General features: G+C 40.2%; 1 protein-coding gene across 3 annotated transcripts in view; it reads left to right on the top strand.

Annotated features, from left to right (window-relative positions):
* Positions 1-5,664: 5,664 nt before the first annotated feature.
* LOC119812779 (solute carrier family 22 member 19-like) overlaps positions 5,665-13,398 on the top strand; it is a 43,257-nt gene continuing 35,523 nt past the window's right edge. Inside the window, exon 1 of one of the 3 annotated variants that reach the window (XM_038327753.1) lies at positions 5,665-5,719. In XM_038327753.1, coding sequence (XP_038183681.1) covers positions 5,679-5,719 — 41 coding nt within the window. In that variant the 5' untranslated portion in view covers positions 5,665-5,678. Of the gene's footprint in view, positions 5,720-6,223; positions 6,241-13,398 lie in introns of those variants that run through there. The other 2 variants (XM_038327737.1, XM_038327728.1) reach the window with 2 other exon arrangements.

The following is a 13,398-nucleotide window of genomic DNA, read 5'->3' as shown; positions in this document are numbered from 1 at the left end:
AAACGCAAATCAAAACAACGTCTTACACCTGTCAGATTGGCTAAAATCAAAAACACCAATGATAGCCTTTGCTTGAGAGGTTGTGGAGTAAGGGGTACACTCATCCATTGCTGGTGGGAATGCAAACTTGTGCAACCACTTTGGAAGGCAGTGTGGAGGTTTCTCAGGAAATTCGGGATCAACCTACCCCAGGACCCAGCAATCTCACTGCTGGGAATTTACCCAAGAGATGCCCAATCTTATTACAAAAACATTTGTTCAACTATGTTTATAGCAGCATTATTTGTAATAGCCAGAACCTGGAAACAACCTAGATGCCCTTCAGTGGAAGAATGGATGAAGAAAGTGTGGAATATATACATATTAGAGTACTACTCGGCGGTAAAAAACAATGGCATCTTGAATTTTGCATGCAAATGGATGGAAATAGAAAACACCATCCTGAGTGAGGTAACCCAGGCCCAAAAAGATGAACATGGGATGTACTCACTCATAATTGGTTTCTAGCCATAAATAAAGGACACCGAGCCTATAATTCGTGATCCTAGAGAAGCTAAATAAGAAGGTGAACCCAAAGAAAATCATATAGTTATCCTCCTGGATATTGGAAGTAGACTAGATTGCCAGGCAAAAATTGGGATCTTGAGGGTGGGGGTGGGGTGGCAGTAAGGGGTGATGGGGCGATGTGGAGAGAAGAGTGAGGAGGGGAGCATGGGGAGACCCTGGGAGAATGGGATGTTAGGGATGGAGGAAGGGTGGATAGGAGTGCAGAGAAGAAGATATCTTAATTAAGGGAGCCATTTTAGGGTTAGCAAGAGACTTCACTCTAGAGGGGTTCCCAGGTATCCATGGAGATGTCCCCAGCTAGTTCCTTGGGCAGCTGAGGAGAGGGAGCCTGAAATGGCCCTTTCCTATAGCCACACTGATGAATATCTTGCATATCACCATAGAAGCTTCATCTGGCGATGGATGGAGATAAAGACAGAGACCCACAATGGAACGCAGGACTGAGCTCCCAAGACCCAAATGAGGAGCTGGAGGAGGGAGAACATGAGTAAGGAAGTCAGGACCATGAGTAGTGCGTCCACCCACTGAGACGGTGGGGCTGGTCTAATGGGAGCTCATCAAGGCCAGCTTGACTGGGACTGAAAAAGCATGGGACCAAACCGGACTCTCTGAACGTGGTGGACAATGAGGGCTGACTGAGAAGCCAAGGACAATGGCACTGGGTTTTGATCCTACTGCTTGTACTGGCTTTGGGGGAGCCTAGTCCGTTTAGATGCGCACCTTTCTGGACCTGGATGGAGGCGAGAGGAAGTTGAATTTCCCGCAGGGCAGGGAACCCTGACTGCTCCTTGGACAGGAAAGGGAGGGGGAGGGGAGTGAAGGGAAGGGGAGGAAAATGGGAGGTGGGGAGGAGGCAGAAATTTTTACTAATAATAATAATAATAAATAATGTACTCATAAAAATACTTTGAAAATGAAGATAAAGAAAAAATGCAATAGGATCAAAACAACAAGAACAGCGACAATAATCCAGTTCTTCAAAAATCTGTTTTCCCCTAAAAAGAACTGCTCAAGGTTATTTTTAAATGTCTTAAGTTCTATTAGTGGGAAAGGTGAATATTTCTATGGATAATTCTGTGTTTAATGTATCATGTCCTAATTGTACTTTGACTAAGTGTATTTCTCAAAGGGATGATAATGCCCATCTGTTAAAGCAATCTTTTGTAACATTTCCAGTGCATGTAAATGATCCATGGTTTGATGACAAAGGGTTACAAGTGATTGAATAAATTAAGAAAGCTTTAAATAGGCAGATACGTGTTATCAGACTAGTTATAGAGGGATTTCAGCTGTTTTATTTTTTAATGCAATCTTTTCTCATTTTTCATAGTTTTCCCCTTGCCCACTCCCTCCCCTCCTCCCACCCCACCCTTCTACCACTCTACTCTCCCCCATCCTGAGAGAAGGAGAGGCTTCCTTTGGAGAGTAAACTAAATCTGACACATCACTTCAAGGCAGGACTAAGGCCCTCCCCCTTTATATCTAGGGTGAGCAAGGTAACACTCCAAAGAGAGTGTGCTCCAAGATGCCAATTCAAGCACTAGGAATAAATTCGGGTTCCACTGTCGGTGATGTCACTGACTGCCTATGCCTCACATGTTCCCCACATTCTGTGGGCCTAGTTTGGTCCTACACAGATTCCCTTGCTATCAGTCTAGAGTCAGTGAACTCTCACTCGCATAGGCTAGCTGTTTCTGTGGGTATCACCACCATGGTCTTGACCACTTTGTTCAGATTACTGCTCCTCCCTGTCTTGGACTAATCTCCAGAGACTCAGCCCCATGCTTTGCTGTGGATCTCTGTATCCATAAGTTGCTGGATGAAGGTTCTATTATGACAATTAAGGTAGGCATCAGTCTGACTACAGGGGAAGGCCAATTTAGGCATCCTCTCTACTGTTGTTTAGAGTCTTAGCTGGGGTCATCCTTGTGGATTCCTGGGAATTTCTCTAGTGCTGTGCTTCTTGCTAGCCCTTTAATGATTCCCTCAATCAAGGTATCTCTTTCCTTTCTCTCCTCTGTCCTTCCCCCAAGACCCAGCAGTACCATCTTCAGCATATACCCAAAGGATGCACGCTCATACCATAAGGACATTTGCTCACCTGTGTTTATACCAATATTATTTGTAACAGTCAGAACCTGAAAACAACCTCGGTGCTCCTCAACTGAAGAATGAATAAGTAAAATGTGGTACATTTACACAATGGAGTACAACTCAGTGGTTAAAAAAAAGCAATGACATCTTAAAATTTGCATGCAAATGGAACTAGAAAAAATGTTGAGTGTGGTAATCCAGACCTAGTTAGACAAGATATTACTCACTCATAAGTGGATATAGATGTAAAGCAAAGGATAACCAGCTTATAGTCCTTGATCCCAGAGAGAACCTAAGAGAGACATACATGGATCCTCTGGGAAGAGAAACAGAGAAGTTCTCCTTAGAAAATTGGAAGTGGGGGCAAAGGGAAGATGGAACAGGAAACAGGTAGATAAGGGAAAGAAGGAGGATATCATAAAGGAATGAGATGTTCAGCTCTTGCTGTTATGCTTACTATTACTGTGGTTTCTTCAGTGACTTTGTCTCTGTCCATTAAGACTGTGGAGTTTGTTAATCAATATCTAAGAATGTTTCTATGACATAGGAGACAGAAGAAGATACTTATAAATATATAACTTGAATGCCTTGTATAATGCAGTACAATCTTTATGAGATGAGCTACAGAGCCTAAAAACAGAATACAATTGAAATGTCATGCTAGTCATGGATTTGTGTTACATCTTCTGTGTGTAATAAAGTGTTATTGTTTGGGAAAGAATTAAATCACATTTTAAAGGAATTTGGCATTTTGAATCCTTAGATTTGGTTAAATTACATCAAAAGATTATGGACATGAAAATGGCTAAATTAGATTTTATTGTAGCAAAAGCAGTTGAAGATATTTTTAACAATTTAAAGGGCTGTTGTTCCATCACTGTCAACATTTACATCACTTCTTAGTAGTATTGCAGTTATAGGAGCATGTGTTCTATTGGGCATAATTTGTTTACCTATAATTTTCAAACTGATTATAAACTTGCTGTGGAAAGTACACTCAAAACTTCATGGAGTAGAGCTTCACACATTCCCTTAATTTATTATACCAGAAGATGGTAACTAATAACAATTAAGTTTCTTTGGCTTCTTTCAAGTTAAGACAGGACATTCAGAATGGAATTCATGTTCCCATGATGGTATGACTGGAGAAACTAACAATCTAAGACAGGCACAGTCATTCTAGACATAGTGGTGCAATACCCTCAATCACAGCACTTGGAAAGTAGAGACAGATAAATCTCTATGAGTTCAAGGTCAGTCTGGTTTACATAACAACTTTCTAGTGCCAGGGCTCTATACTTGTGATCTTGTCTAAGAATATAAAAAATCTCTCTCTCTCTCTCTCTCTCTCTCTCTCTCTCTCTCTCTCTCTCTCTCTCTCTCACACACACACACACACACACACACACACACATATCCCTGGTCAAGTCCTTGCACTATTGTATCTTCTGTTGCTATTTTGAGTCCTATCATATACAATAACATAAGTCAACACTTCTAGGCTATTATACAATGGTAAGTCCACAGAACACATTTGTAATAAGAGATTGCTGTTAAAAATTTACTAGGTTTCAAGTTGTTTCTTTGGTGCCAGTGAATGATTAGCATAGACTTTGGTCCCTGCAGTTAGATGCCATTATATTAAACTCTTATGTGACAGTAACTTTTTAACTGATCATTCAGGAAAAGGTTGATAAGGTTTTTCAAACATTTAACATGCATTAGAGGAGCCTTAATGAAATCAATAAAAAAAATCTGTCATTTCAAAAAAAAACATAGATTGGAGCAAAGAGATGGCATAGGATTTTCAAAGGCCTACCTTTGTAATCTGCTTATGACATTTTTTGTCCCATCCTTTGCATATTAAGTGACTAGCTGGAGACTAAATATTCATAACATAAGGTTTCAGGGTACCTAAGATCAAAGCACACCAAATCCTAATATGTGACTAGGACCTTGATGTAATATACATGAATACATTCTGTTCATTCACCTTCTGTTATAATAATGTGAAAATTTGGTTATTTTGAGTATGATCAGGAGTTTACACATAGAAGAAACCCATATTTTAGTTATTGGAAAGAGAGCATCCTGTGATGGATAGAAAATATGTCCAAAAATTATTTTTTATTTTAACTTTTTATAATTTCTTTTTTAAAAAACTTTCTTTTTTTTCATTTTACATACCAATCACAGTTCCCAATCCCTCTACTCCTCCCATTCCTTCCACCTCTTCCAAAATTCCACCTCCATCCACTCCTCAGAGAGGGTAAGGGACAGTGCTCTGGGGAAAGTCCAGGCCCTCCCTACTATATCTAGGCTGAGCAAGGGATCCATCCAAAGAGAATGGATTCTCAAAAAACCCAGTATAAGCAGTAGGGGTAAATCCTGGTGCCACTGCCAGTGACCCTGCAGTCTGCCCCAGCCATACAACTGTCACTCATATTTAGAGGATCCAATTTGTTCTATGCTGGTTCCTTCCCTGTCCGGCTGGAGTTGGTGAACTCCCATGAACTCAGGTAAACTGTTTAGTGGGTGTCCCCATCATGGTCTTGACCTCTTTGCTCATATTCTCATTCCTCCCACTCTTCAACTGGACTTTGGGAGCTCAGTCTAGTGCTCTGATGCAGGTCTCTGCCTCTGTTTCCATCAGTTGCTGGATGAAGGTTCTATGGTGACATTTAAGGTATTCATCAATCTGACTACTGGGCAAGGACAGTTTGGGCACCCTCTCCTTTGTTGCTTAGGGTCTTAGCTGGGGTCATCTTTCTGGATTCCTGGGAATTTTTCTAGTGCCAGGTTTCTTGCCAGCCCCATAATTGATGGGGGAGGGTCATCTGTATATCTGTTGTTTCGTTGGTTAATTAATAAAGAAAACTGCTTGGCCTGATCGGTCAGAACATAGGTAGGCGGAGTAGACAGAACAGAATTGTGGGAGAAAGAAAGCAGAGTCAGGCAGATGCTTCAGGCACTCGCCATAGTCAGTCACCATGACTCTCCTCTCTGAGACAGATGCCATGGAGCCAGCCGCCAGGTCATACAGGCTAGAATCTTCCCGGTAAGCCACCACCTCGTGTTGCTACAAAGATTACTAAATGTGGGTTAATCAAGATGTGAGAGTTAGCCAGGAAGAGGCTAGAGGTAATGGGCCAGACAGTGTTTAAAAGAATACAATTTGTGTGTTGTTATTTTGGGTGTAAATCTAGCCATGCAGGAACTGGGCAGGACCAAAAGCAAATCTGCTCATCTCATCACTACACATAATGGCTCCCTCAACCAAAACACCTCTTTCCTTGCTCTCCTTCTATGTCCCTCCTTATCTATCTTGACTATCCCATTCCCTCAAGTTCTCCTCACCCCTTTCCTTTTCCCCTCTGTTTTCCCTTCCATCCTCCTTTCTCCCCACACCAACATGTTCCCAATTTTGTCAGACAATTCCTGTCTATTTCCCCTTCCCAGGTAGATCTATATATGTTTTTCTTAGGGTTCACCTTGTTACTTAGCTTCTCTAGGTTTTATGTTTGTTTGGTTTTGTTTTTCATTTTTTGTTTGTTCTTTACAGCTAGTATCCACTTATGAGTGAGTATATACCATGTTCATCTTCCTGAGTTTATCCTGTATCCTGCCACATTACTGAAGGTATTTATCAGCTGTAGGAGTTCCCTGGTAGAGTCTTTGGGGTCCCTTCTGTATATTATCATATCATCTGCAAATAGCAAAAACTTGACTTCTTCCTTTCTAATTTGAATCCCCTTGATCTCCTTTTGTTTTCTTATTGCTCTAGCCAGAATTTCAAGAAGTATGTTGAATAGATATTAAGAGATTGGATAGCCTTGTCATTTTTCTGATTTTAGTATAATCACTTGAATCCATTTAGTTTGATGTTGACTTTCTGCATATTGCTTTTTGTAGTGGCATTTCAATTTTATTTTAAAAAATAAAGACTGCCTAAAGAACTGAGAGTAAAACAGTCCCATGGGTCAGCCTTATAGACCAGGTTATGGTAAAATACATCTTTAATCCCAGTAGCCACAATGATATGCAACTTTAATCCCAGTAACCATGATGGCATGCACCTTTTATCCCAGTAGCCATAATATCATGCACCTTTATTTCCTATGGTACACACTTTTAATTTCAGCCCTAGAGAGGACTATAAGACAGGGGAGACAGGTCTCAGAAACACAATCTCATTCTGAGATTCCTGATAGCGGGATTGCCATTTCAGACTAAGGTTGAAGTAAGAGCCAGTGACTGGCTGTTTTTCTTTTTAGGTCTTTAAGCTGAACCACAATTTCTGAACCTGACTTTTTATTATCATGTTTCATTTGGAGCCCAACTTTTTAGGGTACAAATTCACAAAAATACCATTTGCCTGAGGTTTTTTAGCCACCAGCTCAGGTCAGATTTGGGACTGGACTTCCAGCTCTAGGAACTGTACCCAAACCTAGTCAACTGGGTTAAGGAGAAAAACTAGCACTCACACCTGCCATCTGTCCTGGCTTAGGCATGTAAAGAAGAAAAATGAGCAGAAAATCTGAATACTGAATATTATTGTGTTGTCTTTGAATTGTTTGACTGCTAAGGAAGGAACAACAGCTGCTAAAAGACATTTGATTATAAATGCTACAGCAATAAGAAAACAAAAGAAGATAAAAGGTATTCAAATTGGAAAGGAAGAAGTCAAACTTTTGAAACTTGGAAATCAGTATAGCAGTTTCTCAGAAAATTGGGAATCAACCTACCTCAGGATCCAGCAATACCATTCTTGGGCATATACCCAAGAGATAATCATACTACAAAGACATTTGTTCAACTATATTCATAGCAGCATTATTTGTAATAGCCAAACCTGTAAACAACCTAGATGCCATTCAACTGAAGAATGGATAAAGAAAATGTGGCACATTTACACATTAGAGTAATACTCTGTGGTAAAAGACATTAACATCTTGAATTTTACATGCAAATGGATGGAATTAGAAAACACTATCCTGAGTGAGGTAACCCAGACCCAAATAGATGAATATGGTATGTACTTACTCATAAATGAATACTAGCTCTAAACAAAGGATATTTAGCCTTTAGTTCATAATCATAGAGAAGCTAAGTAATAATGTGAACCCTAAGAAATGCATATATAGATCCACCTGGAAAGTCAAAATACACAAGATTGCTTGACAAAATTGGGGGCATGAGAGTGGGAAGAGAATGAAAGGTAAAAGAGAAGAGGAGTGGAGAAGGGGAGAGGTTAGGAGAACTTGAGGAACTGGGATAGTCATGATGGAGGAAGGACAGAGATGAGAGCAAGGAAAGAGATATCTTGATTGAGAGAGTCATTATGGGGCTGGCAAGAAGACTGGCTCTAGAGAAATTACCAGGAATCCACAAGAATGACACCAGCCAAGACCTTAAGCAATAGAGGAGAAAGAGCCTGAACTTGCCCTGTAGACAGTCTGATGAATATCTTAAGTTCACCATAGAACCTTTATCCAGCAACTGGTGGGAAAAGAGGCAGAGACCTGCATAAGAGCACTGGACTGAGCTCTCAAAGTCCAGTTGAAGAGTGGGAGGAATGTGAATATGAGCAAAGAGGTTAAGACCATGATGGGTACACCCACTTAAACAGTGTGCCTGAGCTAATGAGAGCTCACCAACTGATGTGGGAGGGTCTTCTGTTTTAATAAAGAAACTGCCTTGGCCAGCCCTTAGGTGGGTGGAGTAGACAGAACAGGAAAAAGGAAGTGAGGTAGATGGCTCAGTCAGATGCCATGCCTCTCCTAAGTTAGGCAGACTGCTGTGCCTCTCCTCAGGGAGAGATGCGATGAAGCCAGCCGCCAGGTCAGACATGCTGAATCTTTCTGGGTAAGACACCATTCATGGTGTTACACAGATTATTAGATATGGGTTAGTCAAGATGTGAGTAAGAGGCTGAAACTAATGGGTCAGGCAGTGTTTAAAAGAATACAATTTGTGTGTTGTTATTTCGGGTTTTAAGCTAGCTATGGGAGAGCAGGGTGGCAGGAATGCGGCCGGCAGCTCCTCACTACAACCAACACCAGTCAGACTCGAAGGAACAAGCATAGGACCAAACTAGTCCCTCTGAATGTGTTTGATAGTTGCATGGCTGGGGCAGACTGCAGGGTCACTGGCAGTGGCACCAGGATTTTTCCCTACTGCTTGTACTAGATTTTGGGAACCTGTTCTCTTTGGATGGATATGTTGCTCAGCCTAGATATAGTAGGGAGGCCCTTGGCACTTCCCCAAAGCAATATGCCTTACCTTCTCTGAGGATTGGATGGGGGTGGGAAGGGAGTATGTGGAGGGAATGGGAGAAGAAGAGAGCGAGGGAACTTGGATTGGTATGTATAATGAAAGATTAGTCTGCTTTCTTTTTTCTTTCTTTATTGATTTTCATTGAGCTCTACATTTTTCTCTGCTCTTCTCCCTGCCTCTCCTCTCTCCTTCAACCCTCTCCCAAGGTCCCCATGCTCCCAATTTACTCAAGAGAGCTTGTCTTTTTCTACTTTCCAAGTAGATTAGATACATGTACATCTCTCTTAGTCAACAGGAAGTGTGTTGTAAGCAACTTCCAAAACTCTAGAATTGACAAAGATATTTCACTGCCTGGACAGTCACCCAAAGTTCTTCTATAACATTGGGGTACCCATCTTCAGCCTATAGGCCCATAGTATCTGGCAGACTTTTCCATAAAGCAAGAAATTTGAAAGATTGTTTCACTTCTATTGGTAGATTGTCCATCACTTTCTTCTGTGTCCTGCTGAATGTCTGGCAAACTCTTTCAAGAAGCAGAAACCCTGAAGAACTGTCTCACACTTAGGCAAGTTCAGTAGTCATTTTTGTGGGTCCTGCATGTCCAGTTCATACAGTATACCATCAAGCCATCCAGATAAGAGCAGTTTCTTTCCCAAATAGCTAAAAAAAACTTCACAAGGAGCTTCTTCAATGCCTATCATCCTCTTGAAGTAGACTGGTGCTGCCAGGAGCAGATTGTCTTATTGTCATGAAAAGTCTTATGTGCTTAAAACCCTTCAAATGCCATATTCTATTAGTATTTGAAAGTTTTAAAGAATACCTATCCATCTGAAATATGTGTCTATACATCTAGAAAACCTAATGTGACTACAAGCTTGACTATTATAGATGACTATCTATTGACATCTCTTTCTTAATTATACATTACATTTTAGATGAACTACACAAAAGCAATATCTTAATCAAGAGCAGAAATACATGTGTAATGAAATTGACCTCAAATTTGTAAAAATAAAACAAGATCCATACCAAGACAAATGTTCATCTCTATATCATGTCCCCCTTTAAATGTAAACAAAAATTTATAAAAAACCATTTAGGGAACTTGGGAATTTTTTTCTAGACTACTTCCTATTGATTGGGGGTGCTGTTAATTAGATCTTTCATGAGGTATCTGGAAAATACCTCATGAAAACTGGAAAATGTAAAAGAAATGAACAATTTTTTAGATAGATACCATATACCAAATTTAAATCAAGACCAGGTGAGAAATGTAAATAGACCTATAAGCTGCAAGGAAATGGAAACTGTCATCAAAACCCTCCCAACCAAAGAAAGCCCAGGGCCAGATGGTTTTAGTGCAAAATTCTGTCAGAACTTCTAAGAAGAGCTAGTACCTATACTCATTAAAGTTTTCCACATAATAAAAATAGCTAACATCAAATTAAATTGGGAGAAACTCAAAGTGATTCCACTAAAATCAGGAACAAGACAAGGCTGTCGACTCTCTCCATATCTCTTAAACATAGTTCTTGAAGTTTTAACAATAGCAATAAGACAACAAAAGGAGTACAAGAGGATTCAGATTGGAAAGGAAGAAGTCAAACTTTTTGTTATTTGCAGAAAATATGATAGTATACATAAGTGACCCCAAAAACTCTACCAGAGAACTCCTACAGCTGATAAATACCTTCAGTGATGTGACAGGATACAAGATCAACTAAAAAAATCAAAAATCCTCTTATACACAAATGATAAAGAAGCTGAAAGGAAATCAGAGAAACATCACCTTTCACAATAGCCACAAATAACACAAAATATCTCTCATTTCCTATGGAAACAAAAGCAAAATCTCCTTTCCAAAGTAACATACCTTTTGACCTCAATGTTGAAGTCAAGGATTTTCAGAATACCTATCTTAGATTGACTCAGTAGCATTTATAAGCAAATACCTTTTTAGCAGCTGTTGCTCCTTCCTCAGCATTCAAACAATTCAAAAAGAACACAATAACATACAGTATCCAGATTCCCTGTGAGTTTTACATCTCTATGTGGCTTTATTTTAACCTCTCTTTAATTTTTAATTTTTGGCTTTTTGAGATGAGGTTTCTGTGTATCTTGGTCCTGGAACTCACTTTGTAGACCAGGCTGTCCTTGAACTCACAGAGATCTGTCTGTCTCTGCCTCCCCAGTGCTGGGATTAAAGGTGTGCACCACAACAGCCAACTACTCTCTTTCTTTCTTTTTTATTTTAAGGACTTTAGCCTTTTTCTTTTCTCTCCCAAACTTGCATATATTTTTAACATGCAGTAAACCATTTAGAGGTCTTTTTATCTTTGAATCTCTCTTTACTGTATATTTCTCTCTTTTTCTGACTACATGAGTCTTTAATTTGCTAAGCCATGTTTATTGCCACAACTCTATGGCATTTCAAGTTCCCTGCCAGCAAGCAAGCTGAAGCAGTATGCTCACAAACCACACTCAAATGCTTCATAGTCAGACCACCTGCCTGAAAGAGTCAGAGTTTGCCCTGGCAGGACAGCCCAGAAAGCTGGCACAACTTTTATCCTGCTATGGCTGAAAACAGAAAAGCGTGTGGTCAGCTTTTTATCAACACTATTTAAGTGTTCTTGGCAGGACCTCTTAAAAGAGCTGCAAGGCTTTACAGCTAAAGCTGAGTCAGGAAGCCCCTCTTAGTTAAGAGCACTTGCTTGCCTCTAGCAAGCAGAGAAGACCCAAGAAATTGCTGCTACTAAGAAGCCATGCTTTATTCTTTTCTGTCTAGAATTACTTCCCAAGCTCTGTCAGGTTTATGTAGATACAGTTGTCCACGTGGGCAACACACTGGGGCGTGGTCTCTTATTCTTTAAAAAGCAGCTGGATCCATGCTCTCTCTCTCTCTCTCTCTCTCTCTCTCTCTCTCTCTCTCTCTCTCTCTCTCTCTCTCTTGCTTCCAGCTCCTGTTCTGGCTGCTAGACTCTCTGTTTTCTGTTTGTGACAAGAGGACTGTTGCTTGAGACGGTGATCTATAAGTTTTTCCCCTCAAATAAATAATCTTTTTTATTATCCATTCTTTTGAACTTTTGTGGGATTGTTTTATAGCTTCATCTGGCAACCATCATTTGATTTTAGAACCCCCAGTTCTACTGCCTGCCACCTGGAGTGCACCCAGCTCAGCATGAGCCCTCCCTCAGTAGGCCATGGCCTGTGGATGGAGTCAGCAGTTCATATAGAATCTCACGCAGCAGCTTTTCTACAGATTAGCCTCAGTTCATTTCTCTTTACATGCCTCAGATTGGCTTCAAGTACCCATGCACCCTACCATTTACCTCCCACCAAGGCACGTTCCAGACATTTCAGTGAGATGAAGGCTTCCCCTTTCTGCACCAGCTGATCTGCAGCATTCTAATGGTTGTTTGCATTTGCCTATTCCATTGCTCTAGACATCCACAGAGCACACAGTCTGTGGTTTATCTTTTAACATTCTGATCTAAAATCAGATTTCAGACCAGCCACAGGTGAATTCACATGCACCACTACTCCCTGCTGGATTAGTTTTGTAGGTGGCCTGTGACACCTACTGGCAGGTTATGGTTATTGCACCTAATCCAGCTAATTGAACCACAGGTAAGATTTAATATCCTAAATATAGAGCATAAGTTGCTAATTTAAAGGGGCAATATGTCAGACAATCTAACCATCCAAGGTTTCAATAGCCTCTTTACTTACATCATGTGTGAGGTTTTACAAGACTTATATGATGCCCCTTCTACATCACTATTTTTTGGTTCTGGGGATTAGTCTTCTACACAATACTTTTTTCTTTAAAAAATGGTTTGACAATAGGGCTAGGAATGAAGTATTTTTAGAAATGGTACAGTCTTTTCGGAATTAAACCACACTTCTCAGGAAAGAGGTTGGAAATCTGAAGAGATATACAGCCAATTTAACTAACAACACTCAGTCAACTGAGATACTTTTGGAAATGGTACAGACTGATAATAATTTATTTAAAGGAAGATTCAGCACTCTAGAGAAGGAAAAGGCTGATTTGGCACATAAAACTCAATCAATGACAATGGGTACTGAAACATTGTTTGAGAGAATTCACACTGTTAAATGTCTTAATCAGACTCTGTCAAAGGGGTATGATAGATTGATTGATAGAATGTCTCTCCAGGAAGGTAATATACATGCTATAAAGATTATGTCCAAGGATGAGACATTATCTCTACTGGACAGACTTCATACCTTGGAATCCTCAATGAGGGCACTAGAACAGAACACTGGACAGGAAATCTAGCCATTACAAAAGTCAGTGGTAAACAGTTTTGAAAAGATTGAGGAACTTATTGAATTTGATGACCAGGAACAAAATGTAAAAAGGCAAAATTTAACCTCATCAATATGTAAAAATCTCTGGGATAGCTTCCCTAGAGTTCTGCCTGCCTTTCCAGTAAT

Source organism: Arvicola amphibius, chromosome 1 (assembly GCF_903992535.2).
Source record: "Arvicola amphibius chromosome 1, mArvAmp1.2, whole genome shotgun sequence".
In the NCBI taxonomy this organism is placed as follows: Eukaryota; Metazoa; Chordata; class Mammalia; order Rodentia; family Cricetidae; genus Arvicola; species Arvicola amphibius.
This window is presented reverse-complemented; position numbering and strand designations above follow the sequence as displayed.